General features: G+C 49.1%; 1 protein-coding gene across 1 annotated transcript in view; it reads left to right on the top strand.

The window, feature by feature from the left end:
* LOC140385340 (collectin-10-like) overlaps positions 1 to 20,318 on the top strand; it is a 99,631-nt gene that overhangs the window by 61,444 nt on the left and 17,869 nt on the right. The window contains exon 4 of the mRNA XM_072467403.1: positions 17,443 to 17,514. Within this exon, the coding sequence (XP_072323504.1) occupies positions 17,443 to 17,514 (72 nt within the window). The remainder of the gene's footprint in view (positions 1 to 17,442; positions 17,515 to 20,318) is intronic.

Raw genomic sequence — 20,318 nt, 5'->3', positions numbered from 1 at the left:
AACTACACTGACTCTGGACACGGCAGTCACTATGGCAGAGGCCCAACAGGCAGCCTATGACAATAATGCGTCCTACACGCCTGCACAAACTTCCTATGCTCCTGTCCACGCCCCCTACGTGGCCGCTACCTCCCAGCAACAACCCCTGCAAGTCAGGGCCCACCCAGCCACTCCAGCAGTAAAAATGCCTGGGCCCCAGTGTTATTTTTGTGGCCAGGCAAAACACCCCAGGAAACGCTGCCCTGCTAGAGATGCTACCTGTTCAGCCTGTGGCAAGAAAGGCCACTTTGCAAACGTCTGCCGCTCCACTGCTGCCTCGGGGTCCAACGCCGCGGTCTGCTACTCCGGGGTGCCGCCGTCCTCCGTTCCCGGCTCGCTGTTCAACATGTGCGACGCAAGGGCGCCGCCATCTTTGATCATCCCCGGCCCGGCTCACTTCACTCCCGGTTCGCCGATCGTCACTTCCGGTTCGCCGATCTTCGCTTCCGGTCCGTTGCCGATCGTCACTTCCGGTCCGTCGCCGATCGTCGCTTCCGGGTCCGCCCCGCCACCGAATTGCGTCACTTCCGGTCCACCGCCGATCGTCACTTCCGGTCCTGCGCACTGGACCGAAATGCTGCAAACAAAGGAGATGCAGCCACCAACAGCAACCTGGCCTCCAGCAGCAGCCTACGACGCCTGGGCGCTGCCACCTTCTCTCACAGGCTGCTCCTCGGATCCGGAACCCTTCTCCAACAGCTCCACCATCGCATCCATCGTCCTCGACCAGGACCGACCGCATCAGCTCGCCAGATCCACCATGGAGGTTCAGGTAAATTGTTTCACTGTTACCTGCCTCTTCGACAGCGGCAGCACGGAGAGCTTCCTCCACCCGGACACCGTGCGCCACTGCTCCCTCAAGGTACTACCCACGCGCAGGCATATTTTCATGGCCTCCAACTCCCAGTCGGCCGAGGTTTCGGGCTACTGCGTCGTCACCCTCTCAGTGAACGGTGTGGTGTTCCAGGATTTCAAATTCATGGTCCTCCCTCACCTCTGCGCCCCCGCGCTCCTCGGCCTGGACTTCCAATGCCACCTGCGCAGCCTCACCTTGCATTTTAACGGCCCCCTCCCCCCCCTCTCGGTCTCCAACCCCCAGTTCTTCCCTGATTCCTCCCCGGATCCCACCTGTAGTCTCTCCACGCTCAGGATCCCCCCCCCTTCACTGTTTGCTAATCTCACCCCCGACTGCAAGCCCGTGGCTACTAAAAGTCGGCGTTACAGTTTCGGGGACCGCCAATTCATTCGAGCGGAGATTAAGCGCCTTCTCTCGGAAAATATCATTGCTCCCAGCACCAGCCCCTGGCGAGCCCAAGTGGTGGTAGTCAAGTCTGGCGAGAAACACCGCATGGTCATTGACTACAGTCAGACCATCAACCGGTACACGCTGCTTGATGCGTATCCCCTGCCCCGCATATCTGACATGGTCAACCAGATTGCACAGTACCGGGTGTTCTCCACCATAGACTTGAAATCCGCCTACCACCAGCTCCCTATCCGCCCGGAGGACCGTAACTTCACGGCCTTCGAGGCGGACGGCCGCCTCTACCACTTCCTTAGGGTACCCTTTGGCGTCACCAATGGAGTCTCGGTCTTCCAACGGCAGATGGACCAAATGGTGGACCAGAACAGACTGCGGGCTACCTTCCCGTATCTGGACAACGTCACCATCTGCGGCCACAACCAGCAGGACCATGACGTCAACCTCACGAAATTCCTCCAAACTGCCAAACGCCTCAACCTCACGTACAACGAGGCAAAATGTGTTTTCGGCACCACCCGCCTCGCCATACTCGGCTACGTGGTGGAGAACGGTGTCCTCGGCCCCGATCCCGACCGTCTGCGCCCCCTTCTCGAACTCCCCATTCCCACCTGCCCCAAAGAACTGAGGCGATGCCTCGGACTCTTTGCCTACTATGCCCAGTGGGTGCCCGAGTACGCTGACAAGGCCCGACCCCTCCTCCGTTCCCCCTCATTCCCCCTCCCGCCCGAGGCCTGCCAGGCCTTCCACCTCCTAAAAACTACTATCGCCAGAGCCGCCATGCATGCGGTAGACGAGTCTGCACCATTCCAAGTCGAGAGCGATGCCTCCGACTTTGCCCTGGGTGCCACCCTCAACCAGGCGGGCAGGCCCATCGCCTTCTTTTCCCGCACACTCCAAGGCCCCGAGATCAGCCACTCCTCTGTTGAGAAGGAGGCACAAGCCATAGTGGAAGCCGTCCGGCACTGGAGGCACTACCTGGCCGGAAAACCATTTACCCTCGTTACTGACCAACGATCAGTTGCGTTCATGTTCGACAACAAACAACGAGGTAAAATCAAAAATGATAAGATATTACGGTGGAGGATCGAACTCTCCACCTACAATTATACTATCTTATACCGACCAGGTAAGCTCAATGATCCTCCTGATGCCCTGTCCCGTAGTACTTGTGCCAACGCACAGGATGACCGGCTGCGGGCACTACATAATGACCTCTGTCACCCGGGCGTCAGGCGGCTCTACCACTACATCAAGGGCCACAACCTACTCTTCTCAGTCGAGGAGGTCAAGGCCATGACTAGGGACTGCCAAGTCTGTGCGGAGTGCAAGCCGCAATTCTACAAGCCAGACAAGGCGCACCTAATCAAGGCCACCCGCCCCTTTGAACGTCTCAGCATTGACTTCAAAGGGCCCCTCCCCACCCACAACCGCAACACGTACTTCCTCAACGTCATCGACGAGTACTCGCGGTTCCCCTTCGCCATTCCCTGCCCCGACACGACCTCCGCCACCGTCATCAAAGCGTTGCACGACCTCTTCATGCTGTTCGGTTATCCCAATTACGTTCACAGTGACCGGGGCTCCTCCTTCATGAGCGAGGAGCTGCGTCGGTACCTGCTCGCCAGGGGCGTTGCCTCGAGCAGGACGACCAGCTACAACCCCCGGGGGAACGGACAGGTGGAGAGGGAGAACGCGACTGTTTGGAAGGCCGTGCTGCTAGCCCTCAAGTCCAAAGGCCTACCAGTCTCCCGTTGGCAGGAGGCCCTCCCGTCCGCACTCCACTCCATCCGGTCTCTTTTGTGTACTGCAACGAATGCTACCCCTCATGAGCGGATGTTTCTCTTCTCCAGGAGATCGGCATCCGTGACATCGCTTCCATCCTGGCTCCTGTCCCCGGGAGACGTCCTGCTCCGCAAGCACGTGCGGACCTCTAAGGCGGAACCACTGGTGGAGAGAGTCCGTCTCCTCCACGCCAACCCACAGTACGCGTACATAGCGTACCCCGACGGGCGTGAGGAGACCGTCTCCATCAAGGACCTGGCCCCCTCTGGGGCCCCTGCCGCCCCTGCCCCGCAGCCTCCACCCCACTCCCTCTCTGCTCCCGTCGATCCCTCGGCCTGTTACTACTCCGTGCCAGCCGCTGTCATCCCGCAGTTTCGCCTCGAGCCAGCCGAAGCGGTGGGGGAAGTCATGCCGCCTCGCGAACCAGCACCACCGACCGCACAGATACCGCCGGACACTACCTCAGCGCCGCAGCTCCGACGTTCAAAGAGATCGACCAAACCCATCGTTCGTCTCGACCTTTGACGACACGGAACCTCCTGATGGACTCTGTTCACTGTTCTGAATTTTCACACCGGACTTCCTTCTAAACAAGGGGTGAATGTGGTGATACACCACTGTACCTCCCTACCATTGTACATAGTATATAATAGTTGTGTGTAACGTGGCCCTGTAATACTGTGTATTGTACTGTAACTCTGCAGAGGTTCGGTCACTGGTAGGTAACCCGACCTGGCCACGGAGAGCTCCGCCTTAGCCACTCCCCCGGGAGTCAGTATAAGAACCTCTTCTGGGACAGCCCCCATTCTTTCTGGGGTCGTCTGTGTCGGGTAAGCCTCCCTTGTAGTATATTAAAGCCTGAGTTAAAGTCTCACATGTCTTTGTGGTTCTTGACGCTTAGCGCATCACACATATATAGACAAATTCAAAGATGCCAAACAATGCTAGGAATGCGAGCATTAGCAGGTGATTAAATCTTTACAGATCCAGAGATGGGGTAACCCCAGGTTAAAGAGGTGTGAATTGTCTCAAGCCAGGACAGTTGGTAGGATTTTGCAGGCCAGATGGTGGGGGATGAATGTAATGCGACATGAATCCCAGGTCCCGGTTGAGGCCGCACTCATGTGTGCGGAACTTGGCTATAAGTTTCTGCTCGGCGATTCTGCGTTGTCGCGCAACAATCACCAGGCAGGAATGTTCCCTTCCAGTCGGGGAACACTTCAGCAGTCAAGGGCATTCAGCCTCTGACCTCCGGGTAAGCGTTCTCCAAGGCGGCCTTCAGGACCCGCGACAACGCAGAATCGCCGAGCAGAAACTTATAGCCAAGTTCCGCACACATGAGTGCGGCCTCAACCGGGACCTGGGATTCATGTCGCATTACATTCATCCCCCACCATCTGGCCTGCAAAATCCTACCAACTGTCCTGGCTTGATACAATTTACACCTCTTTAACCTGGGGTTACCCCATCTCTGGATCTGTAAAGATTTAATCACCTGCTAATGCTCGCATTCCTAGCATTGTCTGGCATCTTTGAATTTGTCTATATATGTGTTTCTGGAACAGACCTCTGCATTCACCTGAGGAAGGAGCAGCGCTCCGAAAGCTAGTGACATCGAAACAAACCTGTTGGACTTTAACCTGGTGTTGTAAGACTTCGTACTGTGCTCACCCCAGTCCAACGCCGGCATCTCCACATCATGGCTACCATCGACACCGCAAACTGCCGGCTCAAAGTGGAGAGGATCTCCAGGAAGATAGCGCATATAGACACTGACATTAAGTTTCTACAAAGATGCAAGAAAGCAGACAAGATCCCGAAAGGGCTACAGATCACAAACCCACTCAAGTCGACCTACAATACAGACTTCGCTGAGAGACTCTGCCGTCGCACCTCTCTCACACTCCTCAACCACCTCGTCCGCCAGCTCTACAGCAAACGACGCAACCTGGAAACCAAGATAGAGGCCATATTCTCAACTTGCGCTCAGGATGCAGCAGACCAGCTGCGGGACACCGCCAAACAGATGAGACAACAATACTATGCCACCTATATGCACACCAAGAACAGAAAGCTTGAGAAACTTGGCATCACCACCAGCAGCAACCAAGCCGGTGTCACAGTAGAAAACAATACAGGGAAATCTATTGTCAACTTGTCAGACTACACCCTTCAACCAGACGAAATCGAAGTCCTCAGCAGAGGGCTCAATTTCTGCACCACCACCAAAATGGACCCCATCAGTCTCGCGGCAGACACTGAGGAATTCATCAGGTGAATGAGGCTCCGGGAATTCTTCCACAGACCCCAAGAGGCCAACAGCGAACCCAAGCAGACTACCAATGAACCGGAACAGCAGACCGAGAGATCTGCGGTGCGGCAACCGAAGAGGAAAGAGTCGAATTGGACCCCTCCGGAAGGCTGCTGCCTTAGACTCGACATGTATGCTCAAGCCGTCAGGAGTCGTGTCAATGCCAGATTCATCAGTCACATTCACAAGACAGCCCCGAACGTCACCCAAGCACAACGCAATGCCATCCGCGCTCTCAAGACCAACCGCAGCATCGTCATCAAACCAGCAGACAAAGGGGGGGTACTGTCGTACTGAACAGAACGGACTACTGCAAAGAAGTATACCGACAACTGAACAACCAAGAACACTACAGACAGTTACCCGCAGATCCGACCAAGGAACACATCCGCCAACTTAACAGACTGATCAAGACCTTGGATCCAGATCTTCAGAGTACCCTACGTGCTCTCACCCCACGTACTCCCCGCATTGGAGATCTCTACTGCCTCCCGAAAATACATAAGGCCAACACACCAGGCCGCCCTATCGTTTCAGGCAATGGGACCCTGTGTGAGAACCTCTCTGGCTACATCGAGGGCATCTTGAAACCCATCGTACAAGGTACACCCAGCTTCTGTCGCGACACGACGGACTTCCTACAGAAACTCAGCACCCATGGACCAGTTGAACCAGGAACATTCCTCGTCACAATGGACGTCTCGGCACTCTACACCAGCATCCCCCATGACGACGGCATTTCTGCAACAGCCTCAGTACTCAACACCGACAACTGCCAATCTCCAGACGCAATTCTGCAACTCATCCGCTTCATTCTGGATCACAACGTCTTCACCTTCGACAACAAGTTCTTCATCCAGACGCACGGAACAGCCATGGGGACCAAATTCGCACCCCAATACGCCAACATCTTCATGCACAAGTTTGAACAGGACCTACTCACCGCACAGGACTTTCAACCGACGTTATACACCAGATACATCGATGACATTTTTTTCCTTTGGACCCACGGCGAAGAATCACTGGAACGACTACACGATGACATTAATAAGTTCCATCCAACCATCAGACTCACCATGGACTACTCTCCAAAATCAGTTGCATTCTTGGACACACTCGTCTCCATCAAGGACGGTCACCTCAGCACGTCGCTTTACCGCAAACCCACGGATAACCTCATGATGCTTCACTTCTCCAGCTTCCACCCTAAACACATTAAAGAAGCCATCCCCTATGGACAAGCGCTCCGTATACACAGGATCTGCTCAGATGAGGAGGAGCGTAACAGACATCTACAGACGTTGAAAGATGCCCTCGTACGAACGGGATATGGCACTCGACTCATCAATCGACAGTTCCAACGCGCCACAGCGAAAAACCGGACCGACCTCCTCAGAAGACAAATATGGGACACAACCGACAGAATACCCTTCGTCGTCCAGTACTTCCCCGGAGCGGAGAAACTACGTCATCTTCTTCACAGCCTTCAACACGTCATTGATGACGATGAACATCTTGCCAAGGTCATCCCCACACCCCCACTACTTGCCTTCAAACAACCGCGCAACCTCAAACGAATCATTGTTTGCAGCAAACTACCCAGTCTTCAGAACAGTGACCACGACACCACACAACCCTGTCATGGCAATCTCTGCAAGACGTGCCAGGTCATTGACATGGATACCACTATTACACGTGAGAACACCACCCACCAGGTACGCGGTACATACTCGTGCGACTCGGCCAACGTTGTCTACCTCATACGCTGCAGGAAAGGATGTCCCGAAGCGTGGTACATTGGCGAGACCATGCAGACGCTGCGACAACGAATGAACGGACATCGCGCAACAATCACCAGGCAGGAATGTTCCCTTCCAGTCGGGGAACACTTCAGCAGTCAAGGGCATTCAGCCTCTGATCTCCAGGTAAGCGTTCTCCAAGGCGGCCTTCAGGACCCGCGACAACGCAGAATCGCCTAGCAGAAACTTATAGCCAAATTCCGCACACATGAGTGCGGCCTCAACCGGGACCTGGGATTCATGTCGCATTACATTCATCCCCCACCATCTGGCCTGCAAAATCCTACCCACTGTCCTGGCTTGATACAATTTACACCTCTTTAACCTGGGGTTACCCCATCTCTGGATCTGTAAAGATTTAATCACCTGCTAATGCTCGCATTCCTAGCATTGTTTGGCATCTTTGAATTTGTCTATATATGTGTTTCTGGAACAGACCTCTGCATTCACCTGAGGAAGGAGCAGCGCTCCGAAAGCTAGTGACATCGAAACAAACCTGTTGGACTTTAACCTGGTGTTGTAAGACTTCGTACTAAAAAAATAAGGGGGGGAAATGTCATAATATCCACTCATGTATATAATGAGATGCAACAGGCAGTGATTGCCACACAGGATGACCAGTAAGCACACAACACAGTGCAGCCAATCACCAGACAGGACACTACCACTATAAAGCCAGAGGGCACTAGGTTTCCCGTTCTCTCTGGACCCAGCCACTGAGACAGTCAGAGTCCACGAGCTAGTACAGTGCAAACACCATGCGGTTGCTAGTAAGTCTGGTCAGGCTACTACAAGGTCTCCAGTCAGTTCAGTATAGTGTCGACCCACAGCTGAATATGTATATCAGTTCTATCGTTGAATAAAACAGTGTTGGATCTTCTCCAGTGTTAGACGTCTGTTTCTAGCTTCCCTGCATCGAGTGCAGTCCACATCGAACCTACCAGCCTAACACATCAGACAGGTGGTGCCTGGCGTAGATCTTGTTGGTCTGCTGAGCGTAGTTCTCCTTCAGTAGCGCCATGGCCTCTGCGTAGGTAGGCGCGCACTGGATGAGGGGGAAGACATCGGAGCTCAGCCACGTGTACAGAATTTGGAGCTTCTTTGCTTCTGGGATTGGTTCTGTCGCAGATCCGATGTATGCTTCAAAGCAAGCTAGCCAATGTGCAAAGTCCTTTTTTATCATTATCTGCTTGAGGATGCAGCTGCAGGCGATCTGGCTTGATGAGGAGATCCATCTTTGTAAAATCTCTGTGTAATAAATTGATGCACTGTCTTCATCAACGGTCTGCTCAGAAGCAAAGGTATCTCACTTGAAATAACATCCGTGCTAATGAAATGATTCACTCCGGCAATATTGCAAGGGATCACCACTCTTTTCAGCGACTTCAGAGTATTATCATCCCTAAACCTGAAACTTGTGGAACTTTCAAATTCCTTAACCTTGTTACGATTTTCAGCATTCAAAGAATCCAGGTAACATTTTAACCAGTCAATTCCGCACACAGATGTGCAGCCACTATCCAATACAGCACAGTTGAAGGATTCTGCAACCAACACCCTCATTACCGGCGTAAAACAGCTTGTTAATAGGACAATGCCTTCTTTCTGGTCACTATCTTTTTCCTCTTCTGACTCTTCCATGTCATGTGTTGCTTCAAACACTATTATAACGTGTTGGACAGTTGAAAGCATAATGGTATTGAGAGTCACATCGAAAACATCGATTTATCATGCCCCGTGCATTTCTGGGGTTCATCTTCCTATTGTAGGTTCTAACTGGGTTTCTGTCTTCATAATTTCCGGGTCCTGATCTCCTTCCATAGTCTTGGAACCTGTTTGTAGCCCTACGATTTCACCATACTGTTAGTCGTGTATCTTCCATATTCTGCTTTATTGCAGACTGATCTATTTGGGTCATCAGAGCCATCGGAATCAAACGTTTCCCCAGAAACCTTTTTAAAGCTTCTGTCATCTGATCGAATAAGGTATACTTATCCACAAACTGAACTCCTGTCAAAACCAGGAGCCTATCCATGTTGCTCACTCTAGCACAGTCAAGTAATTTAAAGGCCAACACAGACTGTGGAAATTCCAGGCTGTGTTTCTGCAGCCTTTTATATAGTCTGCCAAATTCCATTATATAGGGCGAGATTCTCCACTCCCGCGCCGGTTGGGAGAATCGCCTGGGCCGCCAAGATTTCCTGGGACATCGGTCCGACGCCCTCCCGTGATTCTCCCAAGCGCCGGGAACGGCCCGGTCGAGTTCCGCGGGCCGCAGGTCGGAGAATCGCCGGAGACCCCCAAAATGGTGATTCTCCTTCACCCCCGCTATTCTCAGACCCGGATGGGCCGAGCGGCCAGGCCAAAATGGCGGGTTCCCCCCGGCGCCGTCCACACCTGGCCTGCGGGGGGGGCGAGGGGGGATTCTGCACCGGGGGGTACCTCAAATGTGGGGTAGCCCGCGATCGGTGCCCACCGATCGTTGGGCCGTCCTCTCTGAAGGAGGACCTCCTTCCTTCCGCGGCCCCACAAGATCCGTCCGCCATCTTCTTGCGGGGCGGACTTAGAGAGGACGGCAACCACGCTTGCGCGGGTTGGCGCCGGAAATTAGCTTAAGCCATACCCGTGTTTGCATCACTGCTTTATTCCCCCCCTGTTCCAAATTTACGGTAGAAACCCAGAGATTACAGTAAAAATGGCAATGAAGGCAATGGAACGCCTTATGCACCCCAGGAATTCGAGGTCGCAGCGACCAATAGAGCAGAGCAGTGTCCCATATGGGAAGAGGAAATTCGGAAGTATCTAAAAGGGAAAGGATGGCTCCTTTGGAACGAATTTTGCACAAATGAGGAAACAGGTCCCGGAGGTATAGGACAGATTTGGTGGGATAACCTGACCGAGATTCATAAGAAGAGTTTAGGAAAAGTTTGCAAGCCGATGGCAATCGTGTCCTTTCTAGGACTGGTTGGCTACTGCAGGAACCACATAGACAGTTTTGCCACAAAGGCAGCCACTCTTTCCGAGCTCCTAAAAAAGCAAGACCCATGGAAATGGCTTCCACAGCACACGGATGCCGTGGATGCATTAAAACGTACCCTGAGCACAACTCCCGCTTTACAGGTACCAGACGCACTCGCCCCATACGCAATAGAGGTAGCAACCACCGATCGAACCCTTTCGGCCGTGCTCCTTCAGGAAAGACACGATCGTTTGGGCCCCGTAGCATACACCTCACGAGTTCTCGATCCGGTAGAGCAAGGATTTTCTGCCTGCGAAAGGCACGTACTCGCAGTTTTTTGGGCTGTTCAGTACTTTGCGTACATAACAGGACTCAACTCCGTTACCATTTTAACAGAACACACCCCAACCCAACTTCTACTAGACGGTAGACTAAAGGACGGCACAGTCAGCCAAATTCGGGCAGCACGATGGACCCTACTCCTACAAGGATGGGACTTACAGTTAAAAGGACTAAGACACACGTTTCTAGCAGACAATTTACAGTTCGCAGGCACCCCACAGGAGTGTGAGATCATTACCACCAATCACAATACAGGCCCCTTTGTACCCAAATCAGCTCCCCCGAAACCAGGTACTACACCCCAGAGACCCCAGCCCACAGACAGCTCTTAGGATTTATGTGGATGGCTCCTCCAGTATTAAATGGCAAACGAATCACTGGTTGTGGTATCTATGTAGAGGACGCGCAGGGACGCGCGTTAGAAGAAATCTCACTGAAATTGCTTGGACACCTACGTTCGCAGGCAGCCGAATTAGCAGCCGTAGCCAACATTGTACAGTTCCCCGACTCGTTCCCGACCCCAGCCGACATATACTCCGACAGTCTATATGTCTGCAATAGCTTAACTGAATTCCTACCCCTGTGGGAATCTAGAGGTTTTATTTCCGCAGACGGAAAACTCCTACCCTCAGCCCCATTACTCCAGCATATCCTCAAGTCAGCTACAGGCCGCAAATACGGTATCGTTAAAGTTCGCAGCCACCATCGTTCTTCCCCCCCGGTAACGTTAAGGCAGACGCCCTAGCTAAAGCAGGTTCCAGACATGGTCACTCTAGGAATCCCCCCGAGAGTGCCCCAGTACACACGGTCCAGGTCTCACAGACCAATATTCAAGATTTAGCACAAGCCCAGAAGGAAGACGAAAAGCTCAGGGAAGTTTTTAAAGGTAACTTTCCTGCCCCCTATGATAAGTACAGAAACACTTTAACAGCAAACGACAGCATAATTTTAAAAGACGGTATTTATGTGGTCCCCGCCAAGATAGAAACCAGATTATCTGCCAATTCCATGACAACCATGGACATCAAGGGATAGATGCAACCCTAGCCCACCTCAGACCTCTCTGCTGGTGGCCCGATTTAAAATCCAATGTGACTCATTACATTGAAAACTGTTTGATTTGCGCCCAGAACAATCCAGACAGGCATGCGAGGAAAGGCCAACTCAGTCACACCCACCCTGTTAATGGCCCCTGGACGAATTTACAGATAGATTATACCCTACCCCCCTGCAAAAATGGTTTTAAGTATGTGTTGGTAGTAATCAACACCTTCACGAAATGGGTGGAAGCTTTTCCATCTAGAACTAACACGGCTAAAATGACAGCCAGGATCCTAACGCAGCACATCTTCACAAGATGAGGCCTTCCCCATAGTATCGAGTCAGACCAAGGCTCACATTTCACAGGACGGGTCAAGAAAAATGTCCTCACAATTTTCGGCATACGACAAAAATTCCATATTGCCTATCATCCCCAATCAAGCGGAATAGTAGAATGTATGAATCGAACCCTCAAAGCAACCCTTAGGAAAAAGGTGCAACAGCACAATACAACATGGGACACAGTCCTCCCATTTGCACTCATGTTCATTAGGAACATGGTATCGACCTCAACAGGATACACCCCTTTACATATCAGTGTCAATTATTGGATACTTAACATAAGTGAGACAACTAATTGGAATGCCTCTTAACCCATTACTCAACAGCTGTGACCTTCAGGGTGACAGACAGTGGGTGCCCTTGAGTCCATGTGATGCCAATTCTTACATAGCCTGGCAAAGATGAGTGACCATTTCCATGTCATCCAGCGTCTACTCCTGCGCTGGTTCTCACTCATCTGCAGGGAACCCATCCACCATCTGTAAATTCTGGCCCGGTATTGTTGCCCCTGAGTGGCCACTCCCTGTGGTCCAGCCTTCGGCAGCTGAGCAGGACCTGCCGCCCTTTCCTCCTCAGGATTTTGTTCCTGCCTCTGGGAAGCTGCACGTTACCGCTGGCATCGTCTCTGCTGCCCCATGGTTAGAAGGATTACTGCCAACTCTACAGGCTCCATGATCTTATCTGCGCAATAACTGCGCAGATAAGAACGCAGGAAGAAACAGAGTGAGTGACCAGTGAGGCGCCCTGCCTATGCCTGACCCTTTGTCCATGTCCAGAGGCATCCTAGCAACGGTCAGTGACTGTTGTGCTCACCTTCTCACTGAGCTCCACTCCCTTACAATCTCCCACACCACTGGCCAAGATCCCACATGAGCCTCTCAACTCAGCATGACACATGGCTGTCTATGGCTGTACTCTCATTGGACCTCAGGTCTCCCGAAGGGTGAAATCATGTGGCTCATGGGTTAACTAAACGTCCTGGTGGGAGGGGGTGGGGAGAGTGTGCGGTGAAGAGCTGTGAGGACATCGCTGCAACACCACATGTTGGAGCTGGGAGGTCTGTTGTGATCTTAAACTTTTGGCCCTTATCTTGGTACCTCTGCTCGCACTCTCAGCGAATGCTGCAGGAAAGCCTTGGAATTCAGGGAATGGGGGAGCTCATCGCAGAATCAGTGAACTCATGCGTGTCAATCAGTGGGACCAGCATACATCACAACTAAGTAACTGGGCATAATTGGCTCATCCATCAAGGCTAAGGAATGTTAAAAGACAAGTTGGTTTAATTTGTCCCTCAGTTATGTCGTTTATTTTAATTGGTTCTTTGACATATCCAAAATAAACCTCCTGATGCAGGCCTGGGTGAGCTGATTGCTGTCAAGTCTTCATATTAAACTTAACAGGATCAGATTACATCCCTGGCAGCCCGCCTCCCCCCTCCTCCCCCACCCCAAAAGTTGTGACTCTAAAACCCTTGTATTCTGGACACCCACCCACCCAACCAAGCTGCCCAAGCTTCTTGGCGCAGTGCGAGGGCCCCATGTAGCACAGTGGTTGTCACTGTTGCCTCACTGCCACCAGGGGCCCGGGTTAAATTCCCGGCTTTGGTCACTGTCTGTGCGGAGTCTGCACATTTTCCCCATGTCTGCGTGGGTTTCCTCCGGGTTCCTCCCACAAGTCCCGAAAGACGTGCTTGCAGGTAAATTGGACATTCTGAATTATCCCTCTGTGTACCCTAACAGGTGCGGCGACTAGGGCCTTTTCACAGTAACTTCATTGCAGTGTTAATGTAAGCCTACTTTTGACACTAATAAAGATTATTATTAAGGTTATTATTATGTGGCAGCACAGGTTGCAGCCTCTGGGTGGGTGAGATTTGTTAGAGGCTAATTTGACCTTCAGTGAAAATGTCCTTCCCTGCTGCCCCCCACCCCCCACTCCCACATTATGGGGATAGGCCACAACCCCTTTCAAAGTTATGCCAATGACGGCCTCCACAAGGTTACCTCCCATACCCACCCCTAACTACCAACACGGCCTTCGCCCCTGTGCTGTCCCGGTGGCTGTATCACCCCCTTCAAGCAAAACCGCATTCGGCATTCACTTGCAGGCCTCAGCTCCAACCCTCCCCCACCCCCCATCCCCATCTTTCCCACTGCCTCCCCCACCAGATATAAAAATCTCTTTCCAGCAAAATCGCCACCATTGGAGTTTGCTGTTCCTCGAATCAGAGATTGTTTCTCTCCTACATTTGCTGCCTAGAGTGAGCCCATCAGCAGCAAGCGCGGGAATGCCGATGATTGGAGGAGCAGCCCTTTGCAGAATCTTCCACTCCCAACTTCCCTGTCTGACCGGCATTTTGAAAACTGGCTCCGGAGACCACCTAGAATGGCTGACGCATTTCGATATATATTAATAATTGGCAAGGTCCAAATTACCATAGGCCTAGTGTACCACAATATCTCATCATTTGTTGGATTTTACTCTCTAAAAGTATAACAAAATGATGTTCACTGTTTTGAATCACATCACAGCCAAGTTAATTTTACAGTCTGAAGTCAGTGTATCATTTTGATTATCTGGGCTATTCCTCTGGTCTATTGTGCCACTATTCGTTCATGGGATTTGGGAGTCGCAGGCTGTCCCAGCATTTATTGACATCCCTGATTGCCCTTGAGGGGGCAGTTAACTGTCAACCACGTTGCTGTAGGTCTGGAGTCACATGTAGGCCAGACCAGGTAGGGACTGCAGATTTCCTTCCCTAAAGGGCATTAATGAACCAGATTATGACAATCGACAGTGATTTCATAGTCATCATTAGAATTTTATTTCCAGACTTTTATTGAATTCAAATTTCACCATCTGCAATGGTAGGATTTGAACCTGGATTCCGTGAGCATTATTCTGGGTCTCTGGTTTACTAGTGACATTACCACAATGCCACCACCTCCCCATACTTCTGCTTTAGTTTTGGAGAAGCAATGACAAGTTGCCATCTATTGTCTCCCTCCATCTATTATTTTTTAAAATAATATTTTATTAAAGATTTCAAATTTTTGAAAATAAATTCAGTGTACCCAATTCATCTTTTTCCAATTAAGGGGCAATTTAGCCTGCACATCTTTGGGTTGTGGGGATGAAAACCACACAAACACGGGGAGAATGTGCAAACTCCACACGGGCAGTGACCGGGAGCTGGGATCGAACCTGGGACCTCGGCGCTATGAGGCAGCAGTGCTAACCACTGCACCATCATGCTGCCCCTGTTTAACTAATATTGCACATGCACATTTCTCTGTATTGCTTTACAGTTATTTTACTCCCTGAGATGAGGTAGTTGTGTTTTTTGATCCTTACTTTTCCAGTGACCGCATTTGGCAATTCTTTTTTAAAATAATATTTTATTAAAGATTTCAAAATTAACAAACACAATCTAAACTATAACACAGCTATGGAAATTGGTCAAACATGGTACAATTATCACATTCACATTGCAAGGAAACAGAGATATAGAAAAACACACAACAAAGGCTACATCCAAATCGTCAGCCCCATATCCCCCCTAATCCCACAAATAAACTCTACCTCCCCCCAACAACTGATGGTAATTAACTCTTTGAAGTTATGAGATAAATGGCTGCCACCTCAGGTAGAATCCCTCTACCAACCTCCTGACGCTGGACGTGACCTTTTCCAGGTATAAAAAGTACATAAGGTCACCCAACCAGGCGGAGGCATGGGTCACAGCGGACGCTCCCCATCCCAGCAGAGTTCTAATGCTCTACTCTCCTCGATTATTGCAGCTCCAGCTGAGAGTCAGTGTTGGTTAATGGCAATGAGACCTGATCGTTATGTTGCTCTCTTTCAGTGGCTATAAATATGGCGATTAATAAGGTCGCCTTTCTTAAACTTAATTATGAATATTTTCTCAGAGTCGCCAGATATCTCTTGATACCGCCACAAGGTTCAACCGAATACCGATCAAAGAGCCAATACATCAGTTAGTTAGTTCAAAGTCAATGATACTTTATTTACACACAGTATGATTTACTCATGCACAATAACATTCAGGCTAATCTATGTCTATCACTAACACCTATACTTAACTTCGGGTGCCCACTTAGGTCAGAGGAACAATGGCCGTTGTTCGGATCTGAGGCTGTTGGGTTCGAAGAGGTAACAGGAGTACAGCTAAGGTCGTCTGTCTGGTAGCGAGCTTTGAACTTGAACTTGCTTGCTTCTGGTGGTGCAGGTGGAAGGGTCTCTCCAGTTGAGAGCCGAATCCAAGAGAGGGAACACATGGCGAGGGTTCCTTCTTATACTTGGGGGGCTTCACGTGCTTTTAGGCGGGCCTTAAACTTGGTCCCAATTAATTGGGCAGCTTCTTGATCACTGCCATCGATCTGAGTCAATAAAGGGGTGGGTGCCTTGATGGCTGGGCGTGTCCTAAGTGGCCATTGGCCTTGCTTTGTTTGTGTCTTCTTGCTAAGGTAGTGGCGCCGGAATGTCTGGGATGGTATCGGCTACCTGAGCATTAGTTCTTTGTTTATTGGAGATGGGCCATCAATATGCAAATCGGCCCAGAGTTTCGTTTCCGTCTGCAGTCTGTCTTCTAAATATACATTCAGGCTCTGTGCCTGCTTGTTTACTTTGCATTGTCCATTTTTCCCTGTATGCTCTGCGAGTGTCCATTTTATATGCTGAAAGTGGCCATCCCAGATGGCCACAGTTATAATCTCTTGGGTCTCGAACCGTGGTACGGGATGGTTTTCTCTCAGCTTCAGCCCCTGCACACACAATATCCACCTGGATTCAAAATCCGAGAATGAATCATCGCTCTTGAGGCTGCTACAGGTTCATGCTCTGTTCATGTAAAGGGTAAATACAGGCAATTGCATTTATGGAGTTTGAATTACAATGGATAGATTACTTTAATCTAACTAACTTATTATTATCATTATCAGTGGGAAACATCCATCAATGGACCAGGTCACCTATATTTGCTACCAATGCAAAATGAAATCAGAAAGGGGACAAACAGGTGGTCAGTCCAGTCCTATCATTCTTGCATCATGCCAGTCAGTTTAGAATTACACTCCTGGACTTTGCCATGTTTAAGTAAAAGCATTTCTCACTCTCACTCACATCTCCATCAGATCCAAACTGCAGTCTTTGTTGAGTACCTTAAACTTTATATTATGGACACATAACTTGCCAATGACCATTTTGATGATATTGACTATACTCAAGTACATTGTATGCCTTTTAAAGATGGAAAAAGTCGACTGTGAAAACCTTAGCAATTTAACTTGGCATTCTGAATTCTGATAGTAGAGTAACATTTTACTCCACAGAAAACTCTGGCATAAGCTGAAATGGAAGAGATGTTTTAACCCAAGGCCAAGGACATTTGTTGTAAATCAAAATAATTATGTTCATTCTTATTGCCTACTAACAAATAAAATAAGTTCCTATTTAATTGGTCACATAAATTACAGAGTGAATAACCACTTTCAATGGCTTTATTGCAATGCCATATCTAATGTGAGGTTTTAATTTTATTCAGGATTGTTTGGTGAACCAGGTCAGAATGGAGAAGTTGGACGAAGGGGTAAAATCGGCCCAGTTGGCTCAAAGGGTAAGCCTAAAGTTTGGACAGTGTAACGACTTTGAAGTCGAAGTGTTTAGAGATAACTACCGCATTTCCTTTCTCGTGCAGCTATTTTTGTCATGGAACATTATTGAAGAAGAACAAAAATAATTGGAAAATAAATATCTCAGTTTACACCAGCACGTACAGGAATAAACATTCTATTGCAAATGTTTAGGTAATAGATTCACATTCTTCCAGATAAGGAATGAGATATGAATTAATTCCATGTCATGCAAAAACGAGTTTGTCTATTTTGTGATATAAAAACATTTACTTGCAACACAAACTTTGCTGAATAGTCTGTCATCTGCATTAAATGTGGTGTATTTATTTTGTGCAGCAATGACTGAAGGGGAGGTGTCAACGTAGTTCCAGTAATGGTGGCAACAGTATTTAATTTAACCTTAGGTTGGAGCACATGTGCCACATTTCATAACTTTTAAATATATATATTTGGATCCTAGGTAATCTGACTGGAAATGGTTAGTTTTACACGTAAATAAAAATAGTTCAAAATTATTCCTCTGCCTCAGGGTGAAAATGGCTTTTGGGAATTCTATGATTTTATGATTTGTATGCATCCTCCCTCTTGTGTTGATTCTGCACCAGTGCATGTGTAAAAGGAAGCAGGGGGTGGATTCCTGAGGTCTTATAGGTCTTTAAAGCACGATTATCCCACTAATGGGGGGATTGTATTCAGAACGTCCCTGGAGACTGGACCAAAATATTTTAGGCCAGAGAAATATTGGTGGCACCACATCCCTGGTGGTAATTATGTGCAGTAAGTGAGATGGGGAGCAAAGTATAAAGTGGGATAGGAATGTAAGGGTTAAGCCTCACAACCCACTTTCCTCTTCTCCTTGAGGTTCTCTCTCCCAAAATTGTAAGGTTGGCGGTGGAGTAACAGAGGAAATTCAGCCCCTTGTCTGTGAGGTAAAATTGTGCGAATACCGCCAAGTACAATCAATAAATCATGATGTGGAGATGCCACCGTTGGACTGGGGTGAGCACAGTAAGAAGTCTTACAACACCAGGTTAAAGTCCAACAGGTTTGTTTCGAATCACTAGCTTTCGGAGCACTGCTCACCTGAGGAAGGAGCAGTCCTCCAAAAGCTAGTGATTCAAAACAAACCTGTTGGACTTTAACCTGGTTAAGACTTCTTACTTTAATCAATAAATCAGTAGCAGAGGGTCCAGAAAACGTTGCACATTGCTATAATATTGATATGTCAATAAAATTAACTTTAGAGATGGGATATTTATTGGAATTCATGTACCATCCCAACAAACTGGCAAATTGTAATTCAAGGAATATGTAAATCTTACAAATATACGGTACAAAATGCTTACAATTCTCATATGATAACAAATCTTTGCAGTGTAAAACATTAAGGTATCCTAACTGGCTAGAATTAATAGTTATAATTTATGAAAAAGTAGCTTTCAGCATTTTATACTGGCCCCACAGTTCCTAAAATTGATTAAAATCACATCATTATAAATTACTTTTGACTTCCCACCATGTTGGTGGAATCTTACCACCTTTGAAATCAAATTTTAATTGGGGGCCAACTACAGGTCCATACCCCAATGGTACCTGAACAACATAGCCATCTCCCTGGAGATGGACAATTAAGATGCCAGCTCAGGGATCACCATACAATTAATGTGGACCAGGAAACAGGGAGGCCCAATGGGAGGGCTCACAGTGATGTCTGACTGGCAGCCCCACCAGAAGAGGTGGGCCCTGCTGAGGCAGGTAGGAGACTGCGAGGATACCATCCACCGTCGCTGAGATACCAGCAGCTCCTTATTCCTGTACCAATTGGTCCCTTAATTAGTCTAATTGGCTACCTGCCACTATGGGATGGGTCACCACATTCTCTTTGACCCTACCTCCAGCAAGATCGCTCAGAGGCCGGAAATTGTCAGATATCTGATCCGAGGATGCTTATCTGTCAGGATTTCCCCACCCTCCATACTCTGAGGGTGATAAGTTTCTGACCATTATATTCCAAAGTACTCAATCACAAACTGATCCATGGTCCCATTGACTGACATGGTCCATTTCCAGAAGTCGGTGATCCTTTGGTGATTTTTGTTTCTGGTGATATAGCTTCAGTATCTTGAGTGACTGTATCCGGCATTCCATTTGAGACTTGCTCCTAAATATTATCAAAGGTGCAATTCAAACCTGAAGCACGCCAGATAGTAACTTTGAGCAATTTATATTAATGAAAAAATAGGCATAAATAAACTTCATAGAACAACAATATACTTCATAGAATCATAAAATCCCTACAGTGCAGAAGGAGGCCATTCAGCCCATCAAGTCTTCACCAACCCTCTGAAAGAGCATCTTGCCAGGCCCATCCACGCAATCCCATCTAACGTTTGGACACTTAAGGGGTAATTTAGCATGGCCAATCCATCTAACCCACACATCCCACAAAATTGTGGATAATATTACCCAGGTGATAGGGTGATAATGCCACAATTTGACCAACATATAGAAGCATCAGAGAATCCTCACAGTGCAGAAGGAAGCCAATTAGCCCATCGAGTACACACCAACCCTCCGAAAGAACACCTCGTCTTGGTCCTCGTTCCCACCCTATCCTGTCACCAGTATCCCCACCTAACCTTTTGGACAATAAGGGACAATTTAACATGATCAATCCACCTAACCTGTGGGAGGAACCCGGAGGACCTGGAGGAAACCCACCCATCGCCATTCCTATTTTTGTTTGTATGTTAACACATCTTGCAATTGTGTGCAAATCACATTG

Source organism: Scyliorhinus torazame, chromosome 11, assembly GCF_047496885.1.
Source record: "Scyliorhinus torazame isolate Kashiwa2021f chromosome 11, sScyTor2.1, whole genome shotgun sequence".
NCBI lineage: Eukaryota > Metazoa > Chordata > Chondrichthyes > Carcharhiniformes > Scyliorhinidae > Scyliorhinus > Scyliorhinus torazame.
This window is presented reverse-complemented; position numbering and strand designations above follow the sequence as displayed.